Below are 23,995 nucleotides of genomic sequence, written 5' to 3' on the forward strand. Positions count from 1 at the left end.
TTGCACAGATCGCTGTCATACCGCAGATGAAAGATGCCACATAAGACTTTTCTCAAATATCTAACACGACACAAAAAAGGCATCTCAAAAAGCTTAACAAGTGTCAAGTTGTGCTGATAGAGAGGGATGTGTTCAAAATGTATTGATTCCATTCTTTGGCTCTACGGTATATTTGAGCAAACCTGTGAGCGACAGTAACAGTAATGTTTGCCTTAGCAAGCTCCTTTAATTAAAGCCTGATAGGTGTCATGACTCATGATTTGTAAAGCAAAGTGATTCAGAGATCCATGTGCACTTTGCCTGTAGCTTCAGAGCGAGAGTTTCCATCTACTGAAGATCACAGGAGAGATGCTAACAAATAGATCAGAGCAGAGAAACAGCCGATCAAAGTGATTTGTTGAAAGCGGGGATGTGCTATGACACAAGTCGTTCACACGAGGATCAAAGAAACCACCGGAAGGGACATGGTGGGCTGCTCACATTCTGTATTCAAATCAATCTTTTTAACCCAAGACCCCTTCATATTCAGCAACTATCGTATGTCCCTTGTTTTCACTTGATCTTGTGTTAAAGGGACAGTTCAGCCAATGAAAATTCTGTTCTCATTCACTAAGCCTTTTGTCACTTCAAACCTGTATGACTTTCTGTCTTCTGCAGAACACAAAAGAAGATATTTTGAAGAATGCTGACGACCGAACAAAGGCGGTACCCATTCACATTCATTGAATACACAATCAAGTCAATGGGGTCCAATGTTGTTTTGTTAACAGCGTTCTTCAAAATGTCATCTTTGGTGTTCTACAGAAGGAAAAAGTCATATATGTTTGATATGACGAGGTGGTGAGTACATGATGACAGAATTTTCATTTTGGGCTGAATTATCCCTTTAATAGTCTGTATTTCTTGGGCTGTTACGTAAAGCATATTTATAGAAAACAGCTTTCAGGTCAATGACAGACAGGAATAATGATATGACACTTGTTCTGGTATTAACATGCCAGTTGTTATTATATGTTTATGTTCTCCGGTCAGTCAGTCTATTCTTTCTGTGTAAACTGAGATGGGAAATGTCATCAAACCAGTCTTTGTTCACTTTGTGTGTACAGTATGTGTCCAACCGATTGTGTCAAGGCAATGACTTCCATTCATAAGAGGCATGTGACTTCAGTCAGCTGCAAAAGCAAGACTGCTACAGAAGCAAAGTCCTGAGGTCATGACAACAACTGTTCTTACTGCAAACTGTTAAAATGTAGAATTGATTTTAGAAAACACGTTTACACAGTGAGGATGGCCAGATACAAGTCTACAGATATGGAATGTCTTGCATCATGTTTAAACTTTTTGCAAGAAATACAACTGTGTGAACATTTCACATGACAACTGAATGACTCTTAGCATTGTTTTGGATTGTGACATTATTTTGACAATTTCCCAATCCAAATGATTTTTTTATCATACTGCATCTAAACGTTTTATTCCAATTTCATGCTTCTTTCTATTAAATCTAAGGTGCAACATATTCTTTGAAAGAATACACGACAATCGCCCAAAATTTTGAAGGGATAGTTCACACAAGAATAAAAAATATTTTATCATTCACTCACCCTCATATCATTAAAAACCTGTTTGACTTTCTTTCTTTTGCAAAATGCAAAAGAAGATATTTTGAAGAATGGTTGTAACCAAAAAACACTGGACCCCATTGACCTCCACTGTATGGACGACAGAGACATTTCTCAAAATATCCTTTTTGTGTTCCACAGAAGAAAATCATACAGATTTGAAACGATGTGAGGGTGAGTAAACAATGCAAGAATTTTCATTTTTGATTGTCCTATCCCTTTAAACGAAATCTGCAGACACCTGGAGCTCACTGACTGGCATATGTGAAACAAAGCAGCTTCATTAGAGAAAAACAAAGAAACCGGGCACAGGAGGATTTATTTTGAACAAACACGAAAAAAGACTTCTTCGGCTTTGTCAAGCTCCTCCGACAGGCCTGTGATGCACTTCCCCTTTATGTGAAAGCAAGGAAGGAAGTTGTCGGAAGGAAACCATCAGTCCGGGATGACCAGCTTTTTATAACGCTTGTGGGCATCGAAAACAAACACAACCAGATATTGTTTGATGACGGCAGACAGATATATTTAGCGTGCTCACTACTCATTCACCCAATTCAAGATACGGCTCTTCAGAACAATAAGAAATGTGCCCTCCAGCTCTTTGATCTACTGACCAGTTTATAGCATCCTGACCCTGCATACCCATCTGCTGTCCAAAATCCCATCCACAATTCCCCCCAAATCACCTCATTTAGCTCATTTCTCTTTTACACCTTCCATCAGCATGTCAATGCAGAGAGCTGAGGCTGTTGCTGTTAATGAGCTTCAAGCTCCATTAGAATTGCCTGCTTTAGGGGTTTACATACTAAGGGTGCTAAAGCACAATTCAGTTTTACATTTCCATCTAGTGATCATTTCACTTGTGGACCTCAAGCCTTTAGGTGTGGTTCATTCAGTCTTCAGGTGTCAGTATCCCCCTAACTCAAGTACTTGCTGATCACTCAGACTGATTTGCAGGGATTGCTGAACAGTGGCCAACTCTGAACTCAACACAGGAAGATTTAAAGGCTCCGTCACTCAATGGGAACAGACAAGGAATATCACGCAATCTTTAGGAAATCAGTGGTTCTGCTCTTGCATCCGCTAATGAATGCCATATACTGACCCTCAAGTATCTCTATGGTCTGTAATGGTCAAATCTGGAAACAAACAACCGGTGCACAGGTTCCTAATGCATAATTGTTTCTATTGCACAAAATCAGCTTTTCCAAACAAAAGAGATTTCATAATGCGTTTGTTATGTCTTAGGGCTCAATCAGATGTAAAAGGCTTATTGAGCAAGCTTTTAATTTTTACAATGAACATTTGCATGATTGAGTTAGTACATGTGCCCTTAAGAAAATTAACCAGTGAAAGTGTGGTGACCATGTATTTTGGCAGATCAGTAACCATTAGCATTACCATAGTTTTATTGCACATTTTTGGTTAAACTATAGTCATTGTGGACCATAGTAAAATTGTGGTTGCTATGTTTTAACAACAAAGAAAAACCAAGCATGGTTCATTTTCGTAGGGGTGAAGAAGGCCAGCTGGTTTTGATAAATTTATGTTCACTTCATACACTGGCATGGCATTTTTTTCGGTAAACGCACCCAATATGAAAATCAATATAACCTATTAAAGCAACAGAAACGGAGGTAAAAAAAAATACACAGATGTGAAACAGATGGATCGTGAAGCTTCCTTTATGTCTGACAAAGCAGCCTGTGTAATTTGGCAGGGGATCATTTCTCGGCATTACACCGGTCACCTCAAGTGCACGACACATTATTTAATTGTTATCGATTTTTAGCCTCCACAAATCATTATAGGCGATACAAAGGCTTTAAAAAATAAAACTCACACAACTGCAAATGCATTGTGGAATGTACATGTATCGAGAGCTTTGTAGAAAACCAAGAAAGGAAAAAAATACACTTTGTCGCCGGTTAAGCTACGTAAAAGGGTGGAGACTGTGCAAGCATAATGTCATCGCGTCGTCTTTCACACTGCGTAACGGGTCAATAGCACTTTTATGAATAACCGTCGGTCTGTCTTATATCCCACGAAACCATGGCTGTGGGTCTTGTTAAATAGTTTCCGAAACATAGCAGAACCGGAATGTCTTCAGCAACTGTTACATGTAAAGTTGGCCACGCTTTGTATAATGTTTATGCAAACAGTGCAATAACAAAAACACAACACAAAATGGTACAAAATACACAAAAATCGCATCGCCACATTACATTACGACTGTAAAATTACAAGTTGAGGATGGAATTTTACATATAGCCTACGCATGATCGGTCATAACATGAAAATATACACTGTCAACATTGTGCAACAATGTAACTTAGGCTATCTATGACAAACGTGCATCATGCACACATTACTAGAATGCGTCTTTATGAACCTGCACACATTTACCAACTAGCATAGACTACATAATAAATGACTAATAAAAGACTGTATTCTGACCTGTTGCGTCCTCTCTGACGGAATCACCATGACCGCCTGCCGAAAACTGTTATCCACATAGGACGCCATGGTTTTGAAAACAGTTAAATTATAAGTGAAATAATCCAAAACGATTCTCAGAACTGAAACTGTACAAAAGCGCTGTAGTGTTTATATACGAGAGCAGCCGCAGAGTGAAGATTCTGTCCCCAGGCCACAGCCTAACCCCGGAGCTTTCTTACTGTCCCTAGAACAAATCCTACAGGACCAGACAGTCTGCTGTTCCCTTTCCAGCCGCTGAAGCTTCGCTATGGGTTGACAACCGTGTCTCGTGTCGCTCAAACGCTTTAGCAAGGAAGCAGCGGGTTTGGATTTTACGCAGACGAGCGCATTTTTCAGCATTCCGTTTGTCCACCGTTCGCTATTCCATCTTCTTCCAAATTCCGGTTTTAAAGAAAATGCAATCCATGTGTCGTGTGATTGTCCATTTTAATCCATTTGCAAACCAGTGGAAGGACAACATTTATAACGGGTGCTTTTGCTTGTAAAAGCGACGGATGGTGCGCTGTCTGGGTTCGCTGTTGTCTGCCACCACCATGGTGACCGACCGCCTCGAGAGGGTTCGTGGGCGAGTCTATTCAGCATAATAACGCGCCCACTGCACGGTTTAAAGAAAACGCACGGTGCGCTGTCGCCATCCACTGGGCGAAACATGAATTACAGGCTTCGGAAAGTAAACCGCTGGTTTATATCGGTTAGGGTGGAACAAAATAACAGCAAGAGCTTATGAAAACATTTATATGGATGACTTTTTTTATTCATCATATGAGAGTGCAACTGATGGATGGATGAGAACATATGTGTAGATTACCCTGCCGAAAAAAAACAGATATTGTGATGGTTTCCATGCAAATACCATGAGCCACCATGCTGTACCATTAAAATCCATTACAAAATTATTTCATGTACTGTAGGCTATATTGTGTTTGGGGCCTTTTTCGAATAGGATTTAGGCCTTATTGATGTTTTATCCCGTCCACCAAATAAGAAGCTAAACCAGTAGAGACCCCTAGTTTCCATTAAAACCATTATATTATAACCATCAAACCAATTTCATTTTTTTCTCTCTTAGACGCTTTTAGGCTGACATTCTAACTTACAATTACATTTATTATGCCTGTTTATTATTATGAATATTTAATTGTGGATAACATTTTTCGTTTGTTTTGCTCTACTGAAAGTTATTCTGTTTCTGTGTTTGTTTGTTCTTAGTTAGCATTTATTTATTTCACCTAAAAAAAACTAAAAAGTGGTTTGAACTAACTTGCATCGGTTAAACTTTTTAATAAATAATTTAAAAAAAAACGTCTACCATCTACACTTGGGTTGTGTGGAAACCAAACGCACCATGGTAACAGCGCGCGCCAGTGACCTCCTGTCTCGAGCTTGTTTTACACAGTCGCACAAAGATAGGATCACCTTCATTCATTATTTTAATTATCTACAATTATTAGGCGACGGATAATGAAGCGGGTTCAACAGGAAACTGGACAAAGAGTACTTTTCACAGGTAAACAATAACGAAGGACTCTGAATCCGTTTGTTAATTCATTGCGAATTTTCTGGAATGACCCTCAAGTGATAGCCTACATTTTGGTTCCATCAAGGACCAGACGGCATTGGAGATTACCGTCCCAGGTTGGACTATTTTCCCCGCAGCATTGGAATCGGTGCTTTATCTCCAGATGCCACGAGGGATCTCGAATACCTTTTCCGGCCTGCCCCACAGGCGACCCCGCCGTTACCGAAGCACTGCTACACCGGGGAGGTGGGCTGGGGTCTTCAGTACTCCAGTCATCTTAACAGGACTGTTATCCACAGCAAACAAAATGAGGTTGACAATACTGTCTAATAATATTGTATTGTATTGTATTGTATTATATTACAGCCTATTATATTATATTATATAATGGTCAATATGAAAGGTTGAATTGTGTTAGAAGAACAAGGGTATTTTTCACTTTTAGCATAACAGAATGGGGCAAGTTGTTACAGATGTGCTTTATGTTTTAGATCAATTGTATACCATTTGATAATTATAATTTCATTCTTTTCCTTCAGTTTGACAAATATCACTCTGTGGCAGGTGGAGTAACTCACAGCCAGTGGTAAGTTTAAAACACAACAGTAACCGCTATGGGGGTTAGATTACTCCCTGGTCTTCTCATTACACTCGATGGTGATGGGTTTCTCTGGCAGGAAATACAGTGGATGAAGAGGAAGATTTTCTCCTCATGTAATAAATAATTCAACACTTGCACACAGGCACACTTCGCCCCAGTTTTGGGACAAGCAACTGCCCTGCACGAACCACAGCACACATGATAGGCACAGCGAGGACAACAATGCAGTTCCTGCTAAACAGGGTGATATACTGTATAAACAAGAGGTATAGAATCTATGCTGAATAAACTCACAACTGAGTTGTATAAAGAATACTGAACTAACTTTTCAATGTTTCAAAATGTATATCCGACATTTTGCTAAATCTGTTTTTCTTTCCTGTTACAGAGACAGTCATTGTACACAGAGAAAGCTCAAACAGACAGCATTACTTTTCCCCAAATATAGTATGGATTGACTGTGGAAAGGCAGAGCATGACATAAGACCATGAAGTCAAATCATTTTCACTCTGGTTGCTTTGTGATCATTAAACAGCTCGTCATCTAAACAACATTGTGTCAGCTCTATGATAAATCCCTCTTAAATGCTGTTCTTTTAAAAAATATTGTGATTTAATATTATTTTTCTGTATTCTGCTTCTAATGGAATAGTAAAGTGATATCCAATACCTCTTACAAAAATGTCACATATATTTTCATTTATATTGTCATATTCATGTGAATTACATTTAACATCAGGATCATGGATCATGCGATTACACACCATTTTGCAAGAGAAACAACATGAAAAATCAAGACATGTTTGTGAATCTCATCTCATGAGAAACAGCACAATCTCTTCATTCAATTTGCAGTTTATCTTATTTTACATGTAATTTAATTGCTGCTTGATATTTGTGGAGCTTGTTGTAACTTGGGAATATAAAGCTCAAATCCTCTTAGCAAGAATCACTACAGATTCAGACTGTTGATAAGAGCTGGAATGTAGTAATCCTGCAGCTAAAAGTAGGTTTTAATGTTATCCCTGTCTATATCAGCGCTCAATCCCACTTAATAATGGCTGACAACCTTATCAAGCAATTCTCAATATCCTATATTGACTCTCACATGACCCCATTCAGCTGCTATTCTCGCCTTTTTAATAGGTTTTGGTAATCTGTTTTGAGAACCTGGTCTGAGGATTCTTCAGTGTCTTTCTTCAGAGAAACACACCCTCATAACATTTTAAAACCTTTATGGCTCATTTGTTTGGACTGCCAAAAAATGAAACACTTTGACATAAATGTAAAATAATAGCATGTTAAAAATAGCAACTAGATGACACAAAAATAAAACTTGTTTGAAATGTTTGCTGTGGAATAAATTCAATGTTTTTAAAACTAGCATTTTGGAAATATTTGACGTTGCATAATGCCGCAGACTAAAAATATTAACAAGTCGTCTCATAAGTTTTGTTCTTATGAATAGGGAAAAGTGCAATGCCCTGATTGGTGAGAAGTCCCGCCATCCACCACGCAAATTTGTTCACTCTAAAAAAAACGGTGCTATATACTAAAAGTGGTTCTTGGCTCGTAATCATAGGGGAACCACCTTAAGTGCTAGGCTATATAGAACCATATCTTTGTGCATCAATGGTTCTTTAAATGGAAGCGGTGCTGTATGGTTCTTCAGCGGTTCTATGTAGCACCACAGTCATCCCAAAGAACCACTGAAGAACCTCTAAAGAACCACTGAAGCTACAAGTTATGGTTCTACATATCACTTAAAGTGGTTCCCCTATGATTACGAGCCAAGAACCCCTTTTAGTGCTATATAGCACCATTTCTTTAGAGTGTTGTTATCGTGACCTCAGTGACTGATTTTTTAAGTTAACAGTTATTTCTCCCATTCAACCAGATCTTATATGACCAAAATGCCGTGGCGGTGTATATATGGGAGTGGACTTTACAGACTTACAGGGACTTTCATACAGCACATTAAGTACTGTTAACATACTCTACCAGCACTGGACAGCGCCCTCTTTCTGTCCTCTTTGTGCATTAGACTCCACCACAGTAGAGGGCGCTACACACCAAATTGTGCTCATTCACAAGTTGACTCACAGCGCTTTCAAAGAATATTCCAGTGACTCGTGTAGGATAGGGATCTTTCTCACAGAAATAACCAAATAAAATGACTAACCCGTCACCCTCTAAGCCTGGAAATCCAGACAACCCTCGCGTTTTCTTTGATGTAGATATCGGTGGAGAAAGAGGTTGGGATCTTTTGGTTTTCATTACAAAAAAGCTGAATGGGTGCATGCTAACGTTACTGTGCGGTTCCACATGCCTCTGAACTGCTGCTCAGCACAAACAGAAATACATGCACTTAACTTTATTTAAATAGTTAATTGATTATTTACAAAAGCGGTGTGAATGTTTCCATATTCATAACTGAATATTGTTTCGATTTGTAATCGTTCTTAATATCAGTGAAATAGCTAACGTTATGTTAAACATTGTCATATCGCTAACAAAAGCAGGTTGCTCTTAAGCGACGCTTAATGATATTAGTAAGGTAATACATTTTGTAATGTTTTGTTATAATTGTTTTGTCTCTTTCTAAAACATTCTGGTTGAATTACAGAACTTGGTGTGATATAAAATGTTCAAAAGATGGTTTAAAAAGTACATTGAATTTGACATGTCACGTGACTTGGTCTCTCACTAGTCTTACATTTTCATACTATTTTCATCTACTTTTTGACATTGTATAAAAACGAAACCATAATTTAATAAAGTTTAAACAAGTCCAATGTAGAATGTTATTGAAATAGTCCCTTAAAACACTTAACCCAAATAAAAGCAAGCATTCTCTATTTTCTAAAGGTTACAGATTTTAAAATGTACAAGCGTTACATAAAAGGAATGACCCCCACACACTTCATCTTTTTAATCAGTTTAAATCAATACTATCGTAACTCCTCCTTTAACTGTTTTTTTTTGTTCATTTCTTGTTTTCTCTTCAGTTGGTCGTATTGTATTTGAGCTCTTTGCTGACGTGGTCCCTAAAACAGCAGAGAATTTCCGAGCTCTGTGTACTGGAGAGAAAGGAATCGGCGCAAGCACAGGCAAACCACTGCACTTCAAGGGCTGTCCGTTTCACCGCAGTGAGTGTCATCACCTCCCGTTGTGATGAATGATGTGACGTACATGGTCCCCATGGTTATCTGGAAATTTTCAGTAAATGTTAATTATGGAAGACAACACCACTCTCTCTGATATTGATACAGAAAACATTTACATTTTAACACGTATAATAGCATTATAATATAATAGTATTTTTTCATATTGTATCCTTCAGTCATCAAGAAATTTATGGTCCAGTGTGGAGATTTTTCTAATCAGAATGGAACCGGAGGAGAAAGCATATATGGGGACAAGTTTGAGGATGAAAACTTTTACTATGAGGTAAAGTGCTTTGTTAATGGTTAGGTTCTGTAAATTTGCTATGCAATTTTCATTTTAGGGTACACTATTTATTTAATCAAATCAAATTGCCTTTCCCTGAGGCATCCACTCATGATTCAGATTTTCTTGGGAAATAAAGTGGTGCTTTATTAATCCGCCGTCTCTTCCTCAGCATGATAAACCAGGTCTCCTCAGCATGGCCAACGCCGGTCCCAACACCAATGGCTCCCAGTTCTTTATAACTACTGTTCCAACACCGCACCTGGATGGGAAACATGTGGTCTTCGGCAAGGTGCTGAAGGGAATGGGGGTGGTGAAGATGCTGGAGGGAATGGAAACGAAGGAAGAAAATCCTGTGAAGGTGAGCGTATGCATGCAAACATTTACTCTCAAGCACATAAATGTAAACTGACAGAGACTTGAGTGGTTTTGAAAGACAGGTGTGTCTGAGATCTTTCTTTCACAGGCATTTAGTCACAGTAATCAAGATTTAACAGTAATGACATTTAGTCTGTCACCTGTGAACTCACTGAATATGATGAATTCATATTTTTTTAAGAGAGAAGACACTGTATGGGACGCTGTAAAGAAGAACCTTTCTCTGCTCAAAGAGGAAAAGGAATATTTTTATATCTGCAGTGTGAACAGAACATGTAGATTGATTGTAGGTGTCCTATCTGTGGGTCCTTTAGCCCTGCATCATTGCTGAGTGTGGAGAACACAAAGCGGGAGATGATTTGGGAATCGCTCCAAGTGACGGCTCAGGAGACGCATACCCAGTCTTCCCTGAGGATGCTGATGTAGACTTTAAAGATGTGAGTTTATCGCTGCATCTTGTCTGATACCTGCATGCACAATACACACCCTATTTATAACTAGTGATATACTGATGCTATTTTGAAATGATCAACATTAGCCGATAATTTAATAATGTATAAAGAACAAAGACGTCAATTTCCAAAGTTGGAACATCACTTTTGGCCACTACTGTAGTATCACAGGTTATTTCCTCGTGTGGAAAGCAGACCATGTGAAAACGTACATTATCTTTTCTCCTCTTTCTAGGCGGATAAAGTCTTGTCTGTGGCAGAGGATGTCAAGAACATCGGGAACAACTTCTTCAAAGCTCAGGACTGGCAGTCTGCCATCGAGAAATATTCAAAAGCTCTCAGGTGAACAATTAACTAGTCCGCCATTAGATTGAGGTATTACTTTACTCCTGCACTCTGACATTAAAGAGATGGCTTTTCAGACTTCATTTCAACATTTGATTTCAAATACTATTACAAGTAAGGTTTGTTTAACTATGTTATTAAAAGCAAATCCTGCCATAGAACATTGCGACTGAATCTAGCAATGACACTCATGGCTATTTTGATTCACAGGTACTTAGAGCATTGCGGCAGCATCTTAGAGGATGATAATGCTCCGAAGAAACTGCAACCCACGGCCCTGAGCTGCATTCTCAACACTGCCGCATGCAAACTTAAACTGAAGCTCTGGCAGGAAGCAATCGAGAGCTGTGATGAGGTAACACGCCACCTCCTGACATTTGAACCCACTGAACAGTGTCCAGTTGCATCTGGGTTAAAGGGGATAAAAAGCAAAGGGCCACATGCTTTGAAGAAGCATTATGTAATTGGTACCAGACTTCAAGATGTTTCACAATGTCGGCACATCTGAGCTATTCAAAGTCTTGAAATAATCTTAGTTATTACTGTTTATGGTGCACCAGATGCACCAAATGACCAATTTGTTAAAAGGGTCCGTCGTCATGGCTGTTTTTCTTTGTTGTTTGTAAGATAATTGTGATTTTTGTTACTTCACAGGCTTTGGAACTGAACCAGACAAACACTAAAGCGCTGTTCAGAAGAGCCCAGGCCTGGCAGGGACTGAAGGACTTCAATAAGGCCATGGTACCAATATCACACATTTCATATCAGTCGCTCTTAGGGATAGTTCACCCAGAAATGACTATTCTGTTTTGGATTATATTTTTATATATCTTTATATATATATACAGTATATATTTTTTTATATCTTTATGTTCAACCAAACAAAGAAATTTAAACAGGTTTATACAACTTGAGGGTTAGTAAATGATGACAGAATTTTTATTTTTGGGTGTACTATCCCTCTAATGTTTAACAAACGTTTAACATATAACCATTTACATTTTACAATTAAAATATTTTAAAAAAACATTCCGAAAAGTATTAAATATTGTATACGCGAGGTAGTTATCTAGACACTGTCTTACACCTAAAACAACAAAATTTGAATAAAGAAACATCATTGATTGTTAAAATTGGAATTAGACCTGTGTTAATTATTAGGAAAGACATAAACAGCAAATTCTAAAGGTCAGATTTCATATAGCACACAACTAAGGGTCTTTCAATGTCAAACAGAATTACTCCAAATACAGAATAAACTGACTTCCCTAACACAAAAGGACACCAGGGTGCTCTGTCTACTCAAAAAGCGAAAGTTCAGTCTAAACACGTCTCGTCTGAACATGTATTTAAAAGAATGAGTGTTTACAATCATAGAAAATTGCTTCAAGTTCGTAGTTCCTGTGAGAGCAATTTGTTACTGACTTTTGACTTTTAAACTTCAGATCGATCTAAAGAAAGCACAGGAGATTGCCCCAGAGGACAAAGGTAAATCCATTCTTTACAAACCCAAAACAATGTGCTTCATTACTTTAAATGTTGTTGATATTCTCTTAACGTTTCCCTTTGTTTTTAAGCAATTGGAAGTGAAATGCTGAAAGTGAAGCAGCAAGTGAAGGAAGAGAAGGAGAAAGAAAAGAAGATTTACGCCAAAATGTTTGCATAATGGAAACCGCAATGACCTGTTGCAGCACTGACCTACCTGCACATCTTCACTCATGTTGCACATCGATTTAAACGGTTATGCTTTCTGCGTAGCGTTACAGTCTAGAACAGAGTAAAAAAGCTTTAGATAAGAGTCTCAAGTATAAGTTAAATATGCATTTTGGAAAGAGATACCTACCTTTACTCTGTATTTTAAATATGTTTTGTCCGCGAGTGATGGAAGAGAAGTTTATGTGCATTTGTAGTAAGCTGATCTAAATGCTACTGCGCAGGGTTTAGTATATTTTGAATAACATGACCTGTAAGTTTGCCTCGGTTCTATTTTTTTGTCCTTGTTCAATGAACTGTTTGTCCATTCGTTCGATATAAAAACAACCCAGAGTTGCAATCGATCTAATCCAAATCTGTTCAATGAAATAAAACATTTTCACAGTAAAACAAACCGTTTGTAGTTTTGTGGAGAGCGAACCAACAAATTTTATTTCAATTCATTTATTTCTACCAATTAGTTACCAACTTTGACAATATGTACAAAGCTGTTTACAGGTCCTGTGTTCACAACATTACAGTAACATACAGTTCAACATGCTTCCTTAGATTCCGACATATACAATTCTTAAGATTCAACCTTGAAATATGCAAAGCCACGTGACATAATTACACTTTATGCTCATGTCATTAAGGACATGAGGACATTCGGTTCCGTTCAGGCACGTTAGAAGCACTCTCAAGTCTTTCCTTAACGGTTTCACACAGGGAAAGCCCTGAAAGTTGAATAAACGTCCCAAGGTATATGATTTTGAATCATGTGATATGCGTTTAAAAAACAAGAATTAATGCTGAATTTACAAGCCGTTGTAAGCTGGTCCCCCACTGCCCTCAGGCACAACCCAGTTGATATTTTGGCTGGGGTCTTTGATATCGCAGGTTTTGCAGTGGACGCAGTTCTGCGCGTTGATCTGTAATCTCATGCCATCTCCTGACTCTAGAGGAACATACTCGTACACTCCTGTAGGACAGGAGAAACACAATTAGGTAGAACCACATGACTGTACGACAACCGATTTGCGTAAACACTGGCGAGTAGGTCGAGGAATTAATGAAGTTAATGATGCATAGTTGGGTGCAACTATGCAACAATGGTACCCAACTGTATGGGTACCATTGTTGGTTTTTTTTTTGTCAAAATTGTTGATGCAGCACAAAAATAGATGCATACAGTACATACCAGCAGGACAGAACCTCTGCTCGGGGCCGTCGTAAATGGAAAGGTTTCTCGCCACTGGTACGCTGTCATCTTTTAGTGTCAGATGGGGCGGCTGGTCGTGCTCGTGATTGGTCCCGCTCAGAGCGACAGATGACAGAAGATCGAAGCTGATCTTTCCATCTGGCTTTGGATATTCTATGGGTGTACAGTTCTTAGCTGGCTTCAGCTGATCAGCGTCTAGACCTACGATACAACAGATCATTTGTATAGACAGTTTCAGTGGCAACAACATAAACGTTATGTGGCCCAAACTTAACTTACGGTAGACCTCAGCAAAGAATCAATAACTGTTGAGTAGTTTAAATTTAATTTAATACAATTCATATACAACAAAACTAGGTCTGTCGAATGATTAATCGCATCCAGAATAAAAGTTTGTGTTTACATCATTTATCTGTGTACTGTGCATATAATGTTTTTATTTATAAACACATACACATGTATACGTATTTAGGAAATATCTACATATATATTTATATATAATTTAAATTATATATAAATGTGTATTACTTTTTATATTTTACACTTTTCTTAAATATATGCATGTATGTGTATGTTTTTATAAATACAAAATTACTATGAACAGTACACAGACATATATTATGGAAACGCATACTTTTGTCTGGATGCGATTCGTTTGACAGCCCTAAATAAAATTTTTATATAAATTAAATATAAAATAAACTTAAATTAAATTACTAGCCATACAGATAACCAAACACAGACCGGAAGTTAACTTTGGGCCAGGCGCGTGCATCCGATGAAACCGTCTATACTATTATGAAAAACTATTGGAGGCATCACTTAAACGTATCGGCCATTGCCAAATGCATGCTGTACAAGACTGAAAAACTATGACACAAAACTATCACAGATTGCTGTAAGCAACCAAACAATAACTTCTTACCATTATGCTTTAGGGTCCACGGTTCTTTTCCTCTGAAAATCCAGTAGAAGATTCCGGTGTACAACATCCCACCGTAGAGGCCAAAGTAGTTATGGAACGATGGTCTGATGTTTCTCACAGCATACAACTCTTTCCAGATCCAAGACTTTTTTATATGTTCTTCATAGTCGGGAATATAAAGTCCTAACAAACAACGGTTACGGTCATAACACTTTACAGACATAAGTCACTTGTCAAATAATAATATGATTCCTCAAGCGCATCCTTACATAGCCACATGATAGCAATTTACATTTTCACACAAGTTTCACTCTGTGCCTTTAATATAACCATAATAATCCTTGTTTTTAGGGATGTAATGATTCACTCAGCTCACGGTGCGCTACGATTCACAATACTGATCTCACGATACGATTTCTTCAAGATTGTTTTTAAACAAATGAGAAATGAACAAATGCCTTTTCAATATTTCTCAAATGCTGCACATTTCTTTGTAAAATAAAAATATTTTATGTCAAATAACAAAACTAAATTGCAATTATTTAAATTTAAAAACACATTCCAAATCAAATTAAAAAGGAATAATACAAGTCTCTTTAATAAACAAACTAAGACTTTGTGCTTTTCCTTAACTTGATTTTTTTTACATTTATAAGATATATGAGCACATCTGTGTTTTCCAAGGGTGCAGTAAACACAGCGGCCCCTGCGGTTTAAAACATCTATCGCAATTCATTTAACATCTCAACCGACTTGAATCGTCACATAATCGATTTTCAACCAACTCACGGTGAATCCTTTCATCTCTGCTTGTTTTAGGAAAGAAAAATATTAGAAATCCTCACGGCAACCTTGAAATGGCCACATGCAATGCAAATTCTCTTACAATTGTCAGAACTATAAGCCTTAGAAAAAACAGGTTTGGACACCATCAATGTGATGTGTGTGCTCTCTACCTGTTGTTTCCGACTGCAGATTCTCGTCTGTAATCACCCTGAATGCAGATTCAGCCGCCAACATGCCGCTCTTCATGGCTGTGTGCGTGCCTTTGATCTTGGGCACGTTCATGAAGCCCGGACTGCATCCTATCAGCATGCCGCCCGGGAACGTTAGTTTAGGAATTGACTAGAGGGGGAGAATGTGGACGTGACATGTTACACAAGAGAAAATGGGGAATATTACTGTATATTGAGTACTCCAAGTTTTTGACATGCCTGAAAACCTCCTTCGTTGAGGGCTCTGGCTCCGTATGCTATCCTGTTGCCACCATCCAGGGTTGATTTTATAGATGGGTGATGTTTCCAACGCTGGAATTCCTTAAATGGGTTCAGGTATGGATTAGTGTAGTCCAAGCCAATCTGAGGAGACAACACAAATGCATATTTGCAGTTCACCTACGATATGTCGCAAGACGTTGGCCATAGATGTCAACTGGTCACTTTTGTCTTAATCAAATGGTTTCTTCCTGGTTTTAATGGCTTATTTTTCAGTTTTAAGTCTACCGAGTCTTGAAATACCTCAAATGTTGGTGTTCAGTACGTTCAATATGAATTATAATATTGTATATGAATATATATGAAATGCATCTGCAGGCAGCTCAGCAGTCGACAATTCAGAGCAATCATGAAGTCTGATTTAGTTCTGTCAATCCTACACTGATTTATATGTCCAGACAACCATGACCAATCAGAGTGAGAGCCATTCTGGGCCATGTCGCCATTGGATAATAACCAGTCATCACGGCAAATCCTCAAACTGTCTGGAACCGAAACTCAATGAATCACAAACATTCCATGAAATACCTCTTAATTGAAAGAAAGTGTCATTTCTGAAATACTGTACATTAGCAGCAGGATGCTAAAATGACCACGTGACAAGCCGTGACCAAGACTTTCTTCACACTTCAAAAGCTTTTCACACATTGCTTTATCTCATGAAAGAACACGACGGTATATGAGCAATAACATCAATGCAGATCAAAGAATTCTGACAAAGACATCAATCCAGCTCATTGAGCGTTTTTTAATAAACGCTTGACTAGCTTCAAAGAGGATTGCTAGTCCAGGCAAGCGTTTCAGACGTTTTGCTAGCATGCAGACTTACAACAAAGCCCAGGGCCACCAGTGGTTCTCCTTCATTGAGGTGGTACAAGAAAGAGCCTCCGTATGTGTTCCGGTTGAGAGGCCAGCCGACCGAATGCTCCGCTCGACCTGGACGCCACTTCTTTTCATCGATAACCCAAAGCTGGAAAAAGCAGAGGGCAGATGTGCTTAAAAGTTCAACAATAGGTGCAACAACCAAAAGAACAAGAGGATCTTACCTCTTTGAGTCCGATAGCGTACGTCTGCGGCTCGCAGTTCTCCCTGAGATTGAACTGCTTGTAGAGTTGCTTGGCCAGGTGTCCGTGGCAGCCTTCTCCAAACAGAGTGACCTTAGCGTGAAGCTCCATGCCTCTCTCAAACACATCCTGCAAGAGTTTAACCGGGCGTGAAATGCAGGTAACAGATCGGTGGCGGAATGCGTGGCCTTTTACAAAGCCACAGTGTGGACGTTCAGCAGATTGTTTCACACTTTAATAATTTTTCTTATGAATATAAATCACCTACTGTATATCAAAAACTGTACCTCTATTTCGAAGGGCAACAGAAACCGTTTAATCGAACTGCCATGAGACATTCTTTTCGGAAAGGTAAATTCATACATACAACCAATTGGTGATGACAAACCTTCGGAGAGCCGTCTTTAGCGATGCCGACGTCATTAGTTGCGATTCCTTTCATGCTTCCATCCTCGTGAAAAAGCACCTGTGTACGAGACAAATCCACTTTTTAGTGATGCCAAACCGCTGGGAAATGAACGGTCAACAATGTCACTCTTTTACTAATTTGGTGCTTTTATCTAATGCAACCTACACAAAACATATGGGTTCCTATATCTTTAGACCAACCTTCATTTCTATTTCCATGACTTTTCTTATTGTTTGTGACTGATAAAGCATTTTTAAAAAACCCTCAAAGATGTAATTACCTAGCTAGTAAAAATATTTGGGAGAATCTTGTAAAAGGAAAGCCAAATTTCAAAATGTTATAATTTGAATTGAATCTATAACCATCAGATTACCATCTGAGATTTTTTCAGGTACGTCGAACCACTCACAGACCAAATGCACATCCAATTAAAATGAACTGCTTCATAACATAAGGGGACCCACCACATAAAAAGGTTTTTTGTGAGACAAAAAACCTTAAATCGTGTATACACATTGCATTGCATCTAAAACAAATGATAATATTCGTTTTAGCCCTGTCATTTGACCCCTTTAACTTCTATTGTATGGATACAAAACCAATGCAAGTCAATGGGGAACAACGATTTTCATTTAACAAAATTTATCAAAATATCTTCTTTTGTGTTCTGCAGAAGAAAGAAAGTCAAACAGGTTTGAAATGTCAACAGGGTGAGTGAATGATGACGGAATTTTCTTTTTTTTTTTTAGACATTCTGACCTCAGCTGCTGCGTAACCAGGATACAGTTCCACTCCGAGCTCCTCCGCCTGCTCTCCAAGCCACCGTACAAAATGTCCCAGACGAACTAGGTAGTTACCATGGTTATTCATCGGGAGACCTGCATTCACAAATGGCTTTAAAATACCACCCATATGAAAAAAATCAACCAAAGCTCTAATAAACGTTACAGAATAATCCTAACCCACAGAGACCACTTATGTTTTGTTGTCTAAAGTTGCATAACTCTCTAAAGCTGGTCTTATGTAAGTAACATTAACCTACCTGGTAATATTGGAACTGGAATTCTGTATTTTTCTGTCAAAATTGAAAACTTGTCCTCTGTTACTGGAGTATTCAGCGGTGCCTGTTAGACATAAATTACTTTTTTTTGTCTAGACTACTGAAAAAGGCTTGAAATAATATTCAACTGAACAAAGCTGGGACCAGTATGCATCATATTTATTCATAGCAGACTGCATTCTAGATAGACATTTTCTACATGTACATGCATTCCCTGGTTATCGAATGGTGATGAATTGTTTATTTAACACAGTATGTGAGTGTGTATTTGTACCCCTCTCTCCTTCCAGTCTGGAATAAGCTCATTGAGCGCGGTGGGCTCCAGACAGGCACCAGACAATGTGTGAGCCCCGATCTGGGATGCCTTTTCCACCACACAAACCCGGAGCTCCTTTTCATGCTGATTGGCCAGCTGCTTCAGCCGGATGGCTGCTGATAAACCGGCCGGCCCACCACCCACAATGACAACATCTGCCTCATCAGCGAAGCGCTCCATCTCCACACCTGATGATATAGACCGTTCAACAAGAGTCATTATCTCAACCTTTTTAGTGCAGCTAAAAAAGTCAAAGTCCAACTTGGCCTGTGGTTCACAGAAACGCTAATTCTATCAATACAACGACCGGCAAAAAATAGGAGGGAATCAAACCCATGAGCTTTATTTTACCTATTGAGCTACAGGAAAATATTGAATTTGTCTTCTGTCCCAAACATACACCCTCTGCTCACAGTAAGAGTATTATGTAACATACGAAACAGAACTAACCTTCCCATCGCGAGTCCTTATCTCTGGGATACACTGTGTAGTGGGTGGTAATCCGTGGCACAGACACTGAGGAACTGCATCGCCTGGAGAACACCTGAGGAGCGACATGCTCCGCTTGAACGGCCTTCAGTGCATGTATACACCTCAGTCCTGCAAAGACATACAAATACATTACTACAGTCTACTTAAGACATCACTGTGTTACATAATCATTAAGATTTGAAAGACTGAGCTGTTGTTGTACTAAGAACTTTAATTGTAAGGTCAGTTGAGTGCCGCAAGACATTCACATGTATTGGAAATACATAAAACTTAAATGGAAAGTTCACCCCAAAATGAAAATTCTGTCATCATTTACTCACTGTAGCAAGGTTCAATAAAACGGAAGGAAGGAGGCGGGAACCGGCGAACATTCAAACACTTTAATCAAAATAAATAAACAATAAATCCAGCAGTAAAACAGGCCGGCAGCCCCTCACGGACGACTGCCGGCCACACGAACATAAACAAAACTTAATGCCCGGTCCTCTCTCGCCGTATTCCCCTGCCGCCCTGCCTTTTATGCTTCCGCTCCTCCGTGAGAGATACGAGACCGAATGACGCCCCGCTGACACTCATTATCAATCGCGTCCCGGCCTCGCTTTCTGCTCCCACGGCTCTCGTCACGGCTCTCGTCACGCCTCCCTCGTCACATACCCCCATCGCCCCTCACAGGCCGGGGGGTACCCATGAGACTGTGCTTACTCCCCCCGGGGGCCAGTCTCAACGGCCCCAGCGCCTGGGGGTATGGACTGACGAGACGAGAGAACGGAGACGGAAGCACCAGGAACGACAGGGGCGAGAGAGGGGAGAGAGGAAAAAAAAATAGTCCGGTTCCCCGACACGCTGTCGTTCGGTCCTCAACCAGCCGAGAGGCTCTTCCTCGCGGTGCCATGTGGTGGTACTGGACGCTCCCTCGCTCCTCCTCCGCTCCCTCGCTCCTCCTCCGCCCCCTGGCGGCCGGCGATGGCTCCTCCGGATGAGGGCAGCCGGCAGGAAGTCCCCCGCTTCCTGCTCCTCCCCTACACGGCGGATGGCAGCAGGCTCCGGCCCATGGCAAGCGGGGCTGACTCCTCCGCTCCCTCCCGGAAGGCAGCCACCCCACCTCAGACCCAAGGGCACGGCAGTGAGGTCCTCGTGTCCTGGCGGCCGGCGGTGGCTCCTCCGACCGAGGGCAGCCGGAAGCAGGTCCCCCGCTTCCTGCTCCTCCCCGATCTGGCGGACGGTAGCAGTCTCCGGCCCACGGCAAGCGGGGCTGACCTCTCCGCTCCCTCGCGGACGGCAGCCACCCCACCTCAGACCCAGGACACGGGGTCTTCGCCCCATCTGGGCACACGCGCCAGCACCACCGCTTCGGTGGTGTTTTGTTTATGTTCGTGTGGCCGGCAGTCGTCCGTGAGGGGCTGCCGGCCAGAACAGTACAATCCGAATATTCAAGTGTGTGCAGGTCATTTCACAGATGATTGCTTCATGAACCTGGGAGAGATCAAGGCCGGCTGTGCACGAAAGCTTTGGTTAAAAAGTGGGGCAATTCCAACCATTACAACTTCGCAAGGACAGTCTGGCGCTTCAGATTCGCAGCCTGTAAGTATATTTTCATTGTAAAAGACTTTGATACGGACTAACGCGAGTTGAGTTTGTCGTGTTTGTAGCGCATGTTGTTTCTTTGTGTGATCTGCAAATTCAGACACGCGCACGAAGTGAAAAAAGACAACATAAGTCCTAATAATCAGTAATTATGTTCTAACTAGAGGCAACAGATGTCGTGTTTATAATGGGGTTTATTGTCTTTGTTGAGTCGCGACGAGACATGGCGTAACACTGGTTGATCACTAATGGCAAATCTTTATAACGTCGTATATAAAAGGTAAAACAGTTAGCTATAGTTTTTAACTATTTAACATAGTTAAATTTAAGACCTTACCAATACTTTACATGCTGCTCAAGTCGTGCTGGCAAAGTTGATGTATCGGCTTGATCATCTTCATTTTACCGGATAAGATTCGGGCTCGAGTTGATAAGGAAAGTATCACATTGACATTTTATCACCTGTCAGTACAAATGCTTGGGAACATGATGTTCCAAATATGGTAAGAGGCATTACATTTCCGTCACATGCTTGCAGTATTCGACCAATCACTATGCACTGGTTAACTGGCCAATCATAGCACACCTCGCTTTTCAGAGCAATGAGCTTTGTAAAAAATCTGCGCGTTTCAGAGAGGCGGGGCAAAGAGGAGATACAAACATGCACGGTATGTGGAAAATACAGCGTTTTTGAACCTAAAATCGTGTATACACATTGCATTACATCTGAAACAAATGATAATATTCGTTTTAGCCATGTCACATGACCCCTTTAACTTCTATTGTATGGACACAAAACCAATGCAAGTCAATGGGAAACAACGATTTTCATTTAATAAAATGTATCAAAATATCTTTTGTGAAAGAAAGTCAAACAGGTTTGTAATGTCAACAGGGTGAGTGAATGATTATGGAATTTTCATTTTGGGGTTTTTCATTTCATTTCTCTTTAAATATCTTAAATAAATACTCATATTTCCATTACTGAGTGAGAGGCTACAATACGCACTTTTACCAAACTACTTAAGGACAGTTCATCACCACTGCACTGTTTCTTGACTGTGGCTCCAACACCTGCTTATCTACTACTGGGGCATTGGGAATTTATTGTGCCCAGGAGTAAAACAATAAAGCATGAACTGTCCTTTATTCCTCGTGCTCTTCAATTGTTTTATAAATAATTGATGGATGTTAGATGTATTTGTACTATACTATCTTATGAATATTATCATTGATATTTATCTCATTGCACCCATTTTTTGGCTTGTTTTATACAAAGTACACAAGGTTGTTTTGAGTATGTGCTATGTTATTGTTTGACGTATTTCAGGATGCTGTCAAACTTTGAATAAACTAAACTAAAAAAATAAGCATGCAGTTGCAACGTTAAATGAATAGATGACAAAATGTATAAATTTAGTGCATCACTGGAAAATAAAGTATAGTCAATATTTTCAAACTTCATAGTTTCTAATGGTAAGTGCAAATTCTGTATGCCAGAACATCTTTACCAAACTGTTTACCTCACACGCAAGGGCAAACACAATTCTGACCTATATTTAAACTGACCTCTGCCCTACTTTCTCTCTTTATGGCTCAAAAGTAGGTTTAAATTAACTGCTTATAGGAAAATCATATAAAACATGACCTCATCGTTACATTAAAAAACATGGCTTGTCCCATACTTACACTGAAAACATACTACTTAGACTAAACATTCTTCAGATTTACAGAATCAAACCAACTGCACGATACTGAAGTGAAGGTGTGACGGTACCTTGGAGAGAATATCTACAGACTGGAAACATTTAGTGCGCGGAATATACACGGACTTGCGGCTGTGACCTCACGTGCCTTCCGTGGACAGTGTAGAATAAACAAATATCACCCTGTTACAACACAGATGTCATAACAAATCCAAGTTGTGAAGCGCGGCGCGGATCAAAATGACGTCGAAACAACGCGCCGGAAGACCTGGCAGCGAAACGCCGCTGATCGTGAACGCATATGAATAGAACTTACAAAGCATCCGCGATAGCAAGTAAGACGATCACTCCGACTAACCGTCATGTGGAAATTCACAGTGGACCGCAGGGGGTGCTCTACAGTCTAAGTTACATTTTAAAAAATTAACCCCTTAACTGTCACCGTCCCGTGTACGGGACACCTGCGTTTGCTTCAATATTGTGCATGTAATTTCTAATCGAATCATGACACACTATATATCATTGGAAAGGTCTAAAACTCTGGGGAAACAGATTTCTTTGTTGTTTTTAAAAATAATTTATGCAGGAAGATTGTTTCTTTTTTATAAAGAGTGTGTTTCATTTTTTTATGTCCTTTTACGTCACGTTATTTTTGTAAATATTCTGATCTGATCATGGCAAAATATACACAGTATCGTTGGAAAGGTCTGAGACTCTAGAATACATATTTCATCAGTGTTTTATAAAATAAAGTATGTAGTAAATGTAATTGGTTCATAAATGACGAGTGTGTATCAAAAATAAATTTATAAAATAAATACATTTTCTTCAATACTTTGCATTTAAATTCTTATCTTATTATGACAAACATTATATCGTTGGAAAGGGCTAAGACTCTAGAATACACATTTGATCAGTGTTTAGAAGAATAATTTATGTAGAAAGAGAAATTGATACACAAATGATAATTGATTTATATATTAGTGTGCATCAAGTGTAGTTTCATACAAATGTATTGTTTTTATTGTTTCTGTGCTTTTGTATTCTTTCATTGTCTGTCAATTGGAAAAGTAAAAAAATGAAACAAAAAGCATCTCAATGTCTGTTGTGGTCAAATTTCAGATCAATTGTTAAACCAGTGGAAAGCATATGGCCCCCCTAGTGGATTTTTGTAATAGAGCAGCTAAAAAACTCAGATACATCAAAATTTGGTGTATCAAGACCAAACTTGTTACAACAGTTGGTGACCCTTGGGACTTTGACTTGGGGCTGATCCGTAATTTGTTTAATGTATATTTTTATAAAAGAAAACATAAACCTTATATACTTTTTATTACAATAAACATAACACAATCATTAAACATTTTTTGAAGAATGTCAGTAAC

The 23,995-nt window shown here is 39.3% G+C and overlaps 4 protein-coding genes across 9 annotated transcripts in view; 2 read left to right on the plus strand and 2 right to left on the minus strand.

The window, feature by feature from the left end:
- The window catches only part of rapgef2b (Rap guanine nucleotide exchange factor 2b), an 89,242-nt gene extending 84,560 nt beyond the window's left edge, over positions 1-4,682 (minus strand). For 4 of the 5 annotated variants that reach the window (XM_057349241.1, XM_057349242.1, XM_057349244.1 and 1 more), the window contains exon 1: positions 4,080-4,681. In XM_057349241.1, the coding sequence (XP_057205224.1) occupies positions 4,080-4,148 (69 nt within the window). In that variant the 5' untranslated portion in view covers positions 4,149-4,681. Of the gene's footprint in view, positions 1-4,079 lie in introns of all 5 variants that reach the window. The other variant, XM_057349246.1, reaches the window with a different exon arrangement.
- An 855-nt stretch (positions 4,683-5,537) lies between these two features.
- Positions 5,538-6,713, plus strand: LOC130563346 (uncharacterized protein C4orf45). Its single transcript, XM_057348790.1, has 5 exons — positions 5,538-5,628; positions 5,726-5,952; positions 6,180-6,226; positions 6,384-6,507; positions 6,630-6,713. The coding sequence occupies exons 1-5, from the start codon at positions 5,583-5,585 to the stop codon at positions 6,687-6,689; spliced, it is 504 nt and encodes a 167-aa protein (XP_057204773.1). The 5' UTR covers positions 5,538-5,582; the 3' UTR covers positions 6,690-6,713.
- A 1,626-nt stretch (positions 6,714-8,339) lies between these two features.
- ppid (peptidylprolyl isomerase D) lies at positions 8,340-18,304 on the plus strand. Of its 2 annotated transcripts, XM_057349677.1 has the most exons (10): positions 8,340-8,496; positions 9,250-9,390; positions 9,585-9,691; positions 9,864-10,052; positions 10,384-10,506; positions 10,757-10,863; positions 11,077-11,221; positions 11,521-11,607; positions 12,312-12,354; positions 12,444-12,973. In XM_057349677.1, exons 1-10 carry the CDS (start codon positions 8,415-8,417, stop codon positions 12,530-12,532), a joined length of 1,113 nt encoding a protein of 370 aa, XP_057205660.1. In that variant the 5' UTR covers positions 8,340-8,414; the 3' UTR covers positions 12,533-12,973. The 2 variants fall into 2 exon arrangements, with proteins under 2 accessions (XP_057205660.1, XP_057205661.1); XM_057349678.1 differs by lacking the exons at positions 12,312-12,354; positions 12,444-12,973 and adding an exon at positions 18,202-18,304.
- Positions 13,008-22,878, minus strand: etfdh (electron transfer flavoprotein dehydrogenase). Its single transcript, XM_057349676.1, has 13 exons — positions 22,682-22,878; positions 19,279-19,428; positions 18,787-19,016; positions 18,495-18,576; positions 18,212-18,330; positions 17,432-17,509; positions 17,026-17,172; positions 16,809-16,949; positions 15,920-16,063; positions 15,662-15,830; positions 14,706-14,888; positions 13,760-13,981; positions 13,008-13,540 (listed from the first exon to the last, which is right to left on the minus strand). The coding sequence occupies exons 1-13, from the start codon at positions 22,710-22,712 to the stop codon at positions 13,377-13,379; spliced, it is 1,860 nt and encodes a 619-aa protein (XP_057205659.1). The 5' UTR covers positions 22,713-22,878; the 3' UTR covers positions 13,008-13,376.
- Between the last annotated feature and the right edge of the window lie 1,117 nt (positions 22,879-23,995).

This window comes from Triplophysa rosa, linkage group LG13 (assembly GCF_024868665.1).
Source record: "Triplophysa rosa linkage group LG13, Trosa_1v2, whole genome shotgun sequence".
In the NCBI taxonomy this organism is placed as follows: domain Eukaryota; kingdom Metazoa; phylum Chordata; class Actinopteri; order Cypriniformes; family Nemacheilidae; genus Triplophysa; species Triplophysa rosa.